The sequence below is a fragment of the Corvus brachyrhynchos genome, unplaced genomic scaffold (assembly GCF_000691975.1).
Source record: "Corvus brachyrhynchos isolate BGI_N302 unplaced genomic scaffold, ASM69197v1 scaffold307, whole genome shotgun sequence".
Classification (NCBI taxonomy): domain Eukaryota; kingdom Metazoa; phylum Chordata; class Aves; order Passeriformes; family Corvidae; genus Corvus; species Corvus brachyrhynchos.
The window spans coordinates 3,999,468-4,011,380 of record NW_008239288.1 but is presented as its reverse complement, the minus strand read 5'-3'; the positions used below and the strand labels follow the sequence as shown (position 1 = coordinate 4,011,380).

Genomic DNA, 11,913 nt, shown 5'->3' with positions numbered 1-11,913 from the left:
AGTACCCCATTTGCTATCCTCCAGGCCGGGTACGCCTCTGATGTCATCCCTGCTCGGCAGGTAAATAGCCACATCTGTTTTGAGGAGGATGTACTTCTTGGAATTGCTGGCAGTCACCTCCACGTGGAGTTTATCCGAGGTGCGGTTGATGAGTTTGCCGGCTATGATAATTTCAGAGCCATTGAAATAGTTGGGGAAGAAGTTCTGGGTGACCTGCTCCACATCTTCTTCAGGGTAATCAATGCGGATGTCGGAGAGAAGGGGTGTCCCTATTTCATCATAGAACCTTAAACAAGACACATTTCTCACTGTTAGCACTGTGTGAACACACTCTTCCACTTGTACATGGGCAAGGACACAGTCAGGTTATCTAAAAGGGCTCCTAATCATTCAAGCAGCAGTTTGAGCCATCAGGAACCAACTTTAACTACCCCATCCACTCTAACTGGGCCCAGAGAATCAGGGTGGGGGTGTTTCTGCCCTTAGAGCTTTTCAAAACCTGAGTGGACAAAGCCTTGAGAAACCTCACCTAAACTTGAAGTTAGCTCTTTTCAGAGCAGGAGGTTGAAATACAGGATCTCCAGAGGTCCCTGTAAACCAAAATTATTCTCTGCCTCATTTTAGTGCTCACTGTTCCTTAGGCATCTAAACAGTCTCTTAGGTATGTCCAGAACCATCCCAGCATGGCCTGGCAGTCCCCTCCCTTCCACTATGATTCCAGATCTCTGCAAGGAGATATTTGTGATCACTTAAGTGTTTACATTAAAAGTAAATTCTTGGCTTCCAAGGTTCACAGAAAGCAGCCCAGTTACTAAAAGATGTACTTAGACAAGACGGTGTTAATCACAGGTTTCTAGTGGTATTACACATGGTATCCCAGAGCCAGAAGCTGTAAGGCCAAAATGCTAGGTCCCTCAAAGCCAAAGAGAATCCAAACCAAACCTTCTGAATCTCTGGAAGGCCCCTAGATTGGGTTGGTCAGTGTAGGACAGGCAGGAATACAGTTTTCTGAGGGCCAACAGAGAAAGAAAATCAAGAAGGAATCTCACCATGACCCCCATAAAAAGGACATTTCCAAGGAATGGAGGAATTCTAGCTACTCTATACAGGGAGCCTGGCACAAGAGAGCTCACTACCTCGTGGCTGATTTTCTGTTGGAGCAAGGCATTGCTTCCATGGAATCAGGGAGGTTAACCCTTAAAATGCCTTGTTAACGTGACCAGCCACACTTGTGAGAACACTCACTCTGGACAGCCCAGAAAACCTTCACAAGGCTCAAGGCCCAAGTTTACAGTGCTGTGTTTTCACTACAACAATGTGCTTTTGAAGGTTCCTCCCAAGCTGCTCCAAGAATCCCATATTTCCCATTTAAATGCCAAACTGCTCATCTCTTGGCAAGTCATTTGAGTTTAATTTGGTAAATAAACAAAGAATTGGCCTCAGCCCTTTTTTTAGTTCAAGCTGCATTTATTTGACACATCTGGTTAAACAGATTGTCTGGAAGCTAAAGTCACCCTTTCTGCTTTATTCTCTCTCCAAGGGAAGCCAAAGCCTGAATTGGTTGACTTTCTTTTAAAGTCTGTCTGAGCACTCAGTGTCCTTCATGCAGAGACCTCACCAGATTTAAGAATGTGACTGAATTAAACTTGAGAACTCTCTGTAAATTAACTTCTGAGTTGTAACAAATGGTGGAGATATACAACCTCTCTTACAGTACAATTCAAGGAAGTGCCTGTATAAAAATACAACCCACTGAGCACAAAAAAAAAATCACATTGGCACCCATTTGGGTTTTCCCTCCAACCGAGGTTTGAATCGGCCTCCAGCAGTGATTGTGCTTTTCTGTATAATTTTGGCACCAGATGCCAAATGGGTTTGCCATGACTGAGCTTGATAAACAGTGAGCTGTTCATCACAGAGAGGCGTTTGAACAAGTACTTGCAGCGCTGGGCTCCCGTAGCCCAATCAATCAGAACAACCTCTATTTGCCAGGGAATTCCACTTACTCTCCAAAATACATGTCCTGAGGAGGAAATGACATGGGAGGAGTGACAGATGGATCTACAGAATCTGGTTTAGAAGGAATTCTTGTCCACACATAACCACCACAGAAGGCAAAGCTCTGGTGGAAAGTGCTTGGATTCATTGCTCCAGGGGCACGAGCCAGGAGAGAGGTCAGTACTTAGTAACTGTCTCTTTTCAGCTTTTGTGGTTAAAAAACTAACATTTTGGGAGTGAAAGCCAAACATTTTTATTTCGAAATACTGACACATTGCCAGACATTTTGGTCAGAGCTGTGGTCATGTATCTTTCTGCTGTTCCTTACCAGAGTCTCCCCTTGGACTACAGCTCCCTGATCACCAAAGAGGAACATAATCTCTGGTCCTACTGAAGGATGAGGATTGCAGGAAACTTGTGAGGAGTTTGGGTCACAAAGAATGAGGGAATTAAGTGACTATACAGTTATCCTAGGAATGATCTTTGTGTGGTTTTCAAAGTCAAATATTTTGGAGTTTGGGCAAAGGGTTGTCATTTTCAAAAAATAAAGAAATAATTTTATGTTCCAAATTGGAATCTTCATTCCTGATCCCCTCCATGGTGTTTATGCTGTTGATTTGTTGTATGAAATGCATCCTCTCTCCCCACCATTTACCTGTGAGGAATTGGGACCTGTGCCCCCCACTCTCTGGGTTTACATGTCCAAAACAACAATCTGAATTAGGGAAACAAATGCCTTGTTCTGAGGGGCTGGGAAGCTCCAGTGCAATGCAGGGGGTCTGCTAAGAAGAAGAAAATTTCTGGGAAGCCATTCAGAGTATCTGATCATACTCTGCCTCTCCCAGCCAGAGTTGAGCCTCAGGGAAACTCCAATGTCTTGCCGTGTCTCTTTGAAGGATTTTCCATCCCAAAATGCTTCCCCAGAGAACCCAAAGAACAGGAAAAGCAGAACAAACCCTTTGAGGTGGCTGGCTGCATCCTCATCCTCCTGGAAAAGCCTCGTCATGCCACAGTTCTCCAGTGCCATCCTCTCCAGCAGCTTGTGATCCACGTCATTGCCAATGCCGATGGTGAAGAGGCAGAATTTATCCCGGATGGCATCCTTGGTGTTGCTGAGGATTTTGGATGACTGTGTTTCCCCAACAGTTGGCCTCCCATCCGTGAGGAAGATGATCAGGGACACACTCCTGGCATCAATGTCATTCTGAGCAATGTAATCATTCAGCAGCTTTGCCCCAATCTGGAGAGCCCCGTTAATATTAGTCCCTGGGAAGGTACCAGAATAATTAGAGCTCATTTCCCCTTCTAAGAGTGGTGTGAATAATTTCCCTGAGCTCCCTTTATTGAGGTGACAGCTTCTCTGGACATCAGGATGTCCCTTTCTCCACATGAAATTGCTCTAGCCCTTTAATTCAGTTCAGCTCTGTTACTCAGCACCAGATTGGCATAGCTGTTTATGGTCTTATGAATTGAATTATGAATTTCTGTTTATCATGTGAAATTGCTGTTGAATGTCTCAATGTACAACAATCAGCCATCAGCCTGGCAAACAGAGTTATACCATGTCTGGCTGGTACCAAAAAAAAAAAAACGGTTAAACTTAATTACGGGACTCTCCCAGATGGTATCTGAACTAGGAAAAGTTCTGCTCATTTTTTCTGAAGGGCACAGCATATGGAGTTAGGAAAAAAGCCTTCAAATGGGAAAACGAGTGGTTGGGTTTGTTCTTCACACCCCAGGGGGATACAAAGTTTAAAGGAAAGAGTTTGGTTAGCTGAGGAGTGTGTTTGCACAAAACAACTGGCTGGTGAAGAACAGAACTGCCTGAAGTGGGGTGGGAGGGAGAAAACAAAGTGAATGAGGGAACAGATGTACATTAGAATAGCCATGAAAAGGATCCAAGCCCACTGTGTGTTAAAAAAAAATAAAATAAAAAAGGGAAAACAGGAAAATGAGTACAAGTATTCCCTTTCTCCCTGTATTTCTAGTCAAAGCACAGAGGGGTTGGCTGTGGGACCTCTGCAAAATCAGCACATCTGGGCTAAAAACAGCTCTTAGAAAACAAAGCAGGTGAAATGGGTTAAGAGCCATACACAGCTGACTCCTGGGGGTCCGGAAAGGGAGATCTAGGAAGGTTATCAACAGGATGTGATAGAAGGTCTGACCATGCAGCACATACCTAGACACTCAGTGTGCACAGCTCCAGTGACTGCAGCAAGACAAGGAACAGAAAAGCAGCAAAGACTTCTGAAAAGTCCAAAAATCCTGACTCTGTCTTTTGCAAAATGATTTTCAACCAAAAAACCTGCACCTAAGCACCCTAACAATCTCTCAGTCTCCAGGCAGACTCAAAATTTCAGAACTTTTTCCTCAGAAAGAGGAGAAAACCATTCTATGTAGCAGTGTGTGTAATTTTAAACTCAGTCATATCACAGCACTACCAAGCACTGAAAAATGCCTTTTGCCACATGCTCAGGTATTTAGCAGCAGGATTTTTCTCCCGTTTCTTTGGTGTGAAAGTACAACACAGGAGTGTAACCACACCGTGTTCTTTGTGTGTGTTCATGTTCACTGGAAGATACTCAAGGAATAGCACCTTTATAGGGAAAACACAGTTAGCCAAAGCTGAAGTACCTGTGGTGGAGAATCACTGCACCTTCCTGTTGAACCACAGTCAATCATTTCCTTTTACTTTTGTTCTCTGGCAGGTTCATGGGCAAACCCAGCTGGCTCCTGCACAGCTCTCTTGGCACTTCAGGAGTAAAAGGCTTTGTTCTCTGACTTTAGTCCCACTATTGCTAATTGTTTAACTGGGCAGGTCCCTTGACCACTTCCTGAACAATTCCTCTCACCACACAAACAGCACAGCCAACCATCCTGTTTGCCGTGTTTTTCCATCAGAGGGTTTCCTCTGCTAGGAGTGGTCACTGCTCAGGGGCAGCCATGGGAAGGCCCTACCTGACCTTCGAGCAGCTGTGATTACTTCCACAGGGAAGGATTTGAACAGGTCATTTTGCAGCTCTCTGGGCACAGCTGCTGGAATATGTTTGATTACAAACCTCACCATAGTTGGGGATTTTTTATACTACTGTCCATAGCCTCACAGGAGACCTGTGAATCAAATTAAAAATCATGCCTGCACTCTGCCACTGGTCTGGGGTCTTCTCCTCTGCCCTTTTCCCTCCTGGCAACAAAGCACAAGCAAAAAGGGCTGAGAAATTCTTAAATACCATTTTGGTTACTCTTTGGTAGAGACAAGAAGACAGTACTAGGTGAGAAGCCCCTGCAGAAGGCAATCCCACATCCCACAGTGGATGTTCCATCTCTGGGGTTTCCAGCCCAGACAAAATCATGTGCCTGCTTGCACAGAGCCTTTCAAAAACTGCACAATACTGGTCCTGTGTGTCCTTCTCCAGGGTATGGTTTCATCTGTGTCCTTAAGAAATAACCTTGGAAGCTTTCCCACTCCTAGGGTGTCACCAGATAAACAAGAGAATGAAATCAAACTGGGTTTAATAAGTATATAGAATCATAGAGTAATTTTGGTTGGAGGGAATATTTAAAGGCCATCTAGTCCAAACCCCCTGCAATGGGCAGGATCTGAGGAAACCTTCCCATCACGTATGTTAATAAAGACCACATAACCCTGAGTGGAGATGAAGGAATCCCCTTGTCCCATGACCTAAATCCCCGTGTCTTTTCATTGCTACATGCTCCAGGACCACATTCACCACTCTCTGTCCTGTTGTAGTCAACTGGGTAACACAATTAATCCCATCCATATCTCTGGTCATACCTCCAGTAGGTGACATGTTATGGATGTACTTTTTGGCATCCCTGATGTTATTTGGAGTAACTGGCACCAGCCGGTCCTGCTGCCAGACCTTTATTCGGTTGGAAAAGCCGATGATATTGAAGTGATCTTCAGGCCTTAGGTCCTGGAGAATTGTGAAGAGAGCTTCTTTGGTCTAGAAAGAGAACAAAAAGGAGACCAGTAGACACAGCTGTCAGTGTTCTAGTGGGTAAGAGTTTAATTTTAAGATGTTCACTGATCTATTAGATATTTCTACACTACCAGTTTGGCTGAGGAAGAAAATTGGGGTGTCCATCCCTGTCCTAAGGCCTGATCTCTGTGGTGCCAGGGGTGGGCAAATATGAGATGAAAAACAACTCTTGCCAAAAAGGGCTTGTGAGGCACGTCTAGACCTAACTAAGCTTAAAAATCAGGCATCACAATTAGGATAAAAGCTCCCAGTGACTGGCAGAACCATGCTCTGAATCAAGGGACAGTGAATTATGACTAATAACAAAAACCTCATAGAGTTTGTCTAATGCCCTCTAGACTTGCAGTAAGCTGCAAGTGGCATATATTTAAAATAGGTTACTTCTAAGTTAAAAAAACCTCTAAACATGTCAAAGGATGCACATTCTCTGTTCATAATTAGGATGCTATTTGCTATATATATACTCTAATGAATAGTTTCAGCAATTAATAAATGTTTAGGTTAATATATTCAATTAATTAGATATAAAAAGAAGTCCTGACTAGTCAATGCAGATTCTACCTGCCAGTCAGTTTTGTTCCAGGCATGTTGTTTTTCACCAGTATGCCAACTGTTCATCATCCTGTGTAAATACAGGCAACAGAATGAGGAAAGCTGGTCACAAGAAGACTTCTTAGCAAAAGAGGTCAAGGATCCTGGGTTCTGGGAAAGCCAGACCACTGAGAAAAAGGCAAGAGGAGGACTGCAGAGGTGTCCAGTTCCCCCCAGTGTGACCAGCTTGGATTTAGCAGCCATGCAGCTGCGTTCACATGGAGACAGACTTCAGTTGAGTAAGACTCAGAGAAGTTGTCCAAAAGCAGCCTCTGTCCGTGCAAACATACCCTATATTTGGATGCAAAACACACAGGACGACTATGAGGCAATATCTAAGTAGAGGGATCAGCAGAGTCTCAGCTCAGCCCCTTTTTGGCCACCATTAAGCCTTCCAAATTCCAAGGAAAGCTATGCAGGAAATAATATGGGTGGCTCATCAGCACCTAAAGGTTTCTCTGCTGCCTGTCAGGAAAATATGCAAAGGGCTTCTCCAGGAAAAATATAGAAGTAATCAGCAGTGCTGGAAAGCAGTTGAGCCTGGGCCTGATGTTGCTATGTAAAGACAGTTTGGAAAGGGGCTCAAAGGACTGATCAAGCTGTGTCATCAATATCCCCCTGGATTCTGCATGGAAGATGATGATGCAATGATGCAACTGCAAACAAATCTAATCCTCACAGCTGGTGCCTTGGCTCCCAGTCCACCTGAAATTAAGGGGAATATTTCCCGTAGCTTCAAACATTCTGGAGCTAGGTCTGGAGACTCTCCCTGCCTGTTTCTGTCCTGTGTACAAATCATTTTCCTCTGCAGGGATCTCAGGATTAATCCCTCCATTTTCTTAGCTGGAACATTCCTCCACGTCCCCCCATGTTTTACAGACAAGAATATTGAAGCAAATGCTGGTGGAAAAGACTCTTTCAAAGAGAAAGGGAGAACCCCACTAGGTTCACATCATGATGTGCACCGAACAAACCTCCACAAAGGTGAACTCCTGCCCCAAACATGGAGGCTCTCCTCAGTCTAGCAGTCCACAGAAACTGGCAAAGCTGGGCTAAGTATCAGCTGTTTGGAGAAGAAGAGAAGGTTTTACTCTCATCTCCTCTTTTACAACACCCTTTGTATTGTAAAAACGCTTCAGATAATACATGACATCACCCTTCAGAGCGACCCTCACTCAAAATCCCATTTTACAGAGAGGAAAACCAAGGCATAGGCTAGTTTAGTAATTATGCAAGGTCAGAAAGCAAGAGCTTCACAAAACTTGGGGTTTCCAGCTCTCAGTTCAGTCAGCCAAACCATCCTACACATGCGCAGGCAGCAATCACACAGCGGAGAAAAGGACTCTAGGATTTATTCCATGATAACAAGGTTGGCCCGAGTATTTGTCCTTCAAAAAATGGATCAAAGTAAGCAGAAAGTGAAAATGGAGAGCCTTCTATCCTGTGTGTGAGCAGGCCTCCATGCCAAGCTCTGCTGAAGGAAATTTGGGCTGGATGTTAAAGCAAGGAACGACGAGACCACAACAGCTCCCTATGTACAGCATCCTCCTTTGCTCCCACAAAGGAGACAGAGGTGCCTAGAGGCGATGATTTGAAGAAAAACTCCCCAAATCTCATTATCTATATTACAGCTCTGATTATAATTAACATTGCTTGACCTCTCCCATTACATCACCCCTCTTTTCAGTTCTTTTTTCAATTCTGTCAAACTGCACTTTTCTCAGAGGGATTTATTGGGCCCAAATAAGCTGTGCTGTTTCTGAGAACAAGGCAAGAGGAGAAATAATCTTGCTTTGGCCTACTTGCAGAGACTGCATCTCACCTCCCTTGCGCTCACAAATTCCTTTTGACATTCTTGCCTGTGTTCAGCCAAAAGAAAAGGAAAGGAAAAAGTAAAACCACACAGAGCAGAAGTAGCTTGGTGTACACAGCATCCAAGCTAGAATTGCAGAGGATCAGGAGGGAACTGGAGCAGACATTCCCAGGAAACCTAGCACTTCCCCACACCCTCATACAGGGGCCAAATGTGGGGCTGGGATCATCTCTCTCTCCCCTTCTTCCATTTCCTCTTTGCTTTTTGTCTCATTTTTGTCACTGCATGGCATTTGAGTCAGTTTTTCCCAGGAAAAAACTTCTGCCATATTTTAGTGGATATGCACTGACAGCCTGGATTCTGGCATCTGTATCCTGTGCTTGTCTCTGCAACTTAAATTAAAACCCTTTGAGTTTATGTAACATACACACAAACACATGTACAAGGGTGCGTGTGTGCACATGGTTTTGCTCCAAAGCAAACAGAGTGAGGGAGGCCATATGGTTCATTCTCCTGCAGCTTTTACCCCATCCACAGTAAAAATAAAGGGTGGGATTCAGCTTTGCCAACTCAGTCATCAGAAAGCTGGGCATCACATCTAATACTGCTCGAGGCAGAGGAAGCCACCTCCGCAGAGTAATCCATCCTGTCTGTTTTGGACAGGTTGTAGGATGGGCTGAGTCACTGTCTGGAAGTGCCTGTCTCCAGGCATTGCCATCAAGCAGAGAAGGTGGGACGCACCTCAAGAATTAATCTTGCTCCATCCTGAGCATTCTGATGCTTGCTGGAGCTAAAAGAAGCTGAATTTGCTCTCCACCTCACCCAGAGTGCTCTGAATTCCCCATCTCTTCCTATTTCCATCTCTCTTCCCAGCTCATAAGGACTCCCAGGTATGTCCTAAAGACTGCAGTCCTCATGGGGTGCCAACAACATGTTTGCTACCAGCATTCTTCACCCACTAATGGTTTATGAGAGAGACATGACTTCCCTCAGAGTGCTGGATATGATTCAGGAGCTGGCAGGCAAAACTAACTTTTAATAGAGAGAATATCTTGGTAAAAGTGCACTGCTTGAAATCCTGAAGGACTCGGCTATGACCAAGTGCAATTGGTATCCAGCTCTCTCCTCCTATCTCCACCAGACCCCAGGCAAGGCTTTGCAGAGCTCTTCTGGCTGCAGCTTCAGTCGGGATACAGCAGCAGGTTTCTGCTTCTGGCCTTGTAAAGCCACAGCTGGAACTTCTCCTGACTTCAAGAAGCCAAGGGCTGTGGCTGCTGTAGGATTCCCAAACTGCTGTGCTGCCAATGGGGTCCTTGCACTTCCACTCCCACCTGGGCCCAGTGAGTCATTCCACTGAAACTCCTGCCAAAGAGGCAGAAAAGTAACCATTTCTTCCCTGCTGAGGGCCAGGTCATTCCTCCATGGCCATGCACATGACACTGGTTCATTTTGGAGATAAGCTGGACACGCTCACACTGAGGAAAAAGAGCTTGGGTGTCCAATGCCTCTGTGCCAAGTACTCTAAAGTGAAATACTTTTCCCAGCATGTTTGCCTGGGTGGATGCATTTGGAGCAAGGATTAAAGGAGAGGATGGCAGGAAGTAACAACACAGAACAGCTGAATAAAAATCCATTTTTACCATTTGGGAATGGTTTGTAGATGTAAGAGTAAAGCTTTAAATGAGGATTTAAAAGAAGATAACTTGGTGGGGGAAGATGCCTCCATTTCCCTCAAATTAGCACAGATGAAATTGAGCTGAGAGGTAGAGACTGAATTGCCACTGCATTTGAGATGAGGAATTGTGCTGAGGAATGAGCTGCCAACACAGCTGGAACCTTGGGACTGAAACATCCACCTCTAGGGCTACAAAATATCACCGCCAAACCTGGAGCAGTACAACCCTGGTCTACAGCTGGGGACAGGTGAGGTGACCGTGACTGCCAGGGAGTGACCAGAGTTTATGCCTGTGCTTCATGAATGATGAGAGAGGAGGGGAGCTCACACGGTCTAAATGATTGATGTGCAAACAGTGTCTGCTCAAGCCTACAAGGTCAGAGACAAGCCAGCTCCCAGCTGCCACTCTGGCCTTCCTTGTCACCTCCACACTGACACCTGGACATGCAACACAGCTGCTGCTTTTCTGGTTCTTGCTTGCTATGGGCCCTGAATCACAGACAAGGTGATTCAGAGCTGTACCACCCCCAGCAACAGCAGGAAGAGCAGAACTCCCTCAGCTACACTCAAGTTTGGCTGTGATTTGTCACCCTTGTACCCAGCCCTTGGAGTTAGCTCTGACAGACCTCATCTTGCTTAAACACTGGTGGGGCAAAGCATGGGAAGACAGATGCTCTTATGGAAAGCTGAGAGCCTTCAGCCCTTTTTTGGGTCAAAGATCTGCCTCAGAGACATCTGGGATGATGTCAGACCATCTGGGCACCTTTTAGGAGGAATCTGAGTCCTGGTGACATTTCTTTCACAGTCCCTTGTTTGTTTGGGGAGTGGGGCGAGGGTGAAGCCTGGCTACCCTGAGAGCTGTGCAGCTCAAAGGGACACAATATGTGGTTGTTAGAAGCTGTGGCACTGCCAGACATTGGCCCTGCTAGGCAGCAAGGGGAGAATTCAAACACCTCATTAAAATGCATATCCCAAGCCCACGTATTCACACTTTCCATCGCCTTAGGAGCACTTCTAAGTGTTTCATCCATCCGCCCTCGCAACAGCTGGGCAGCAGGACTTCATCACCAGTGACACAGCCCCTTCCAGCTCAGCCAGCACCAGGAAACTCCTTGGGCTCAGGATCAGCCAGTCTAGGGAACACTGCTAGCAGAGAGGAGAGCATTCCCAGCCACAGCCTTTGGAAAACAGGGCCCATTCTCTGAGAGATGCACAAGAACAGCCTGCAGAGAACAGACCTGGGGCCATCTGCATCCATGTGCTAAAAGATCCCACAACTAGAAGGCAAAATTTCAGCACCCTTTGTTCTTCCAGATCCCTTGTGAGAAATCAAATTCAACAGGAAAGGGGCTAAGGCACAAGATGTAAGCCCAGAAGGAATTAGGAACCCATAGCTCTATCCAGTAATGTGTCTGAGAGTGCAACAGTGCAGAGAAGGGCTCAGAAATGAGATCTCCTACAGCAAGGAGGAGAAAAGTACAAGTGAATATGTTATTTGGCAAAAGATTGCAAGGAACTACAGGAAGAACCAAAAGAGCTCCTTCCTCCACTTCAATATCCTCTGTGCTTTGGTTCTTCTCTTTACCTTTCCAAACATGCAGATGATGAAAAGGTCCAGAGAGGGATTTTCCAAACAACAGCTGTAGCTCATCAATGTCCCCATGGTCTGTCAGAAGGATTAATACTGTGACTTAAGGAAAGGCTGGCATCAAAGTCACACCTGAAATGGTGCTACCATGGTCAGACAAGGTGCTGCCATAGATTTGGTTTGGGTCCAGAGCCAAGGGAAGGCAGTGGGGGTTATAGGGAGAGCCAAGGAACAGAGAGAGAAA

The 11,913-nt window shown here is 45.5% G+C and overlaps 1 protein-coding gene across 1 annotated transcript in view; it reads right to left on the bottom strand.

The window, feature by feature from the left end:
• Positions 1 to 11,913, bottom strand: part of ITIH5 (inter-alpha-trypsin inhibitor heavy chain family member 5) — a 40,749-nt gene that overhangs the window by 5,905 nt on the left and 22,931 nt on the right. Inside the window, exons 8-10 of the mRNA XM_017740354.1 lie at positions 5,795 to 5,966; positions 2,955 to 3,264; positions 10 to 286 (exon numbers count right to left, since the gene is read on the bottom strand). Of these exons, the coding sequence (XP_017595843.1) occupies positions 10 to 286; positions 2,955 to 3,264; positions 5,795 to 5,966 (759 nt within the window). The remainder of the gene's footprint in view (positions 1 to 9; positions 287 to 2,954; positions 3,265 to 5,794; positions 5,967 to 11,913) is intronic.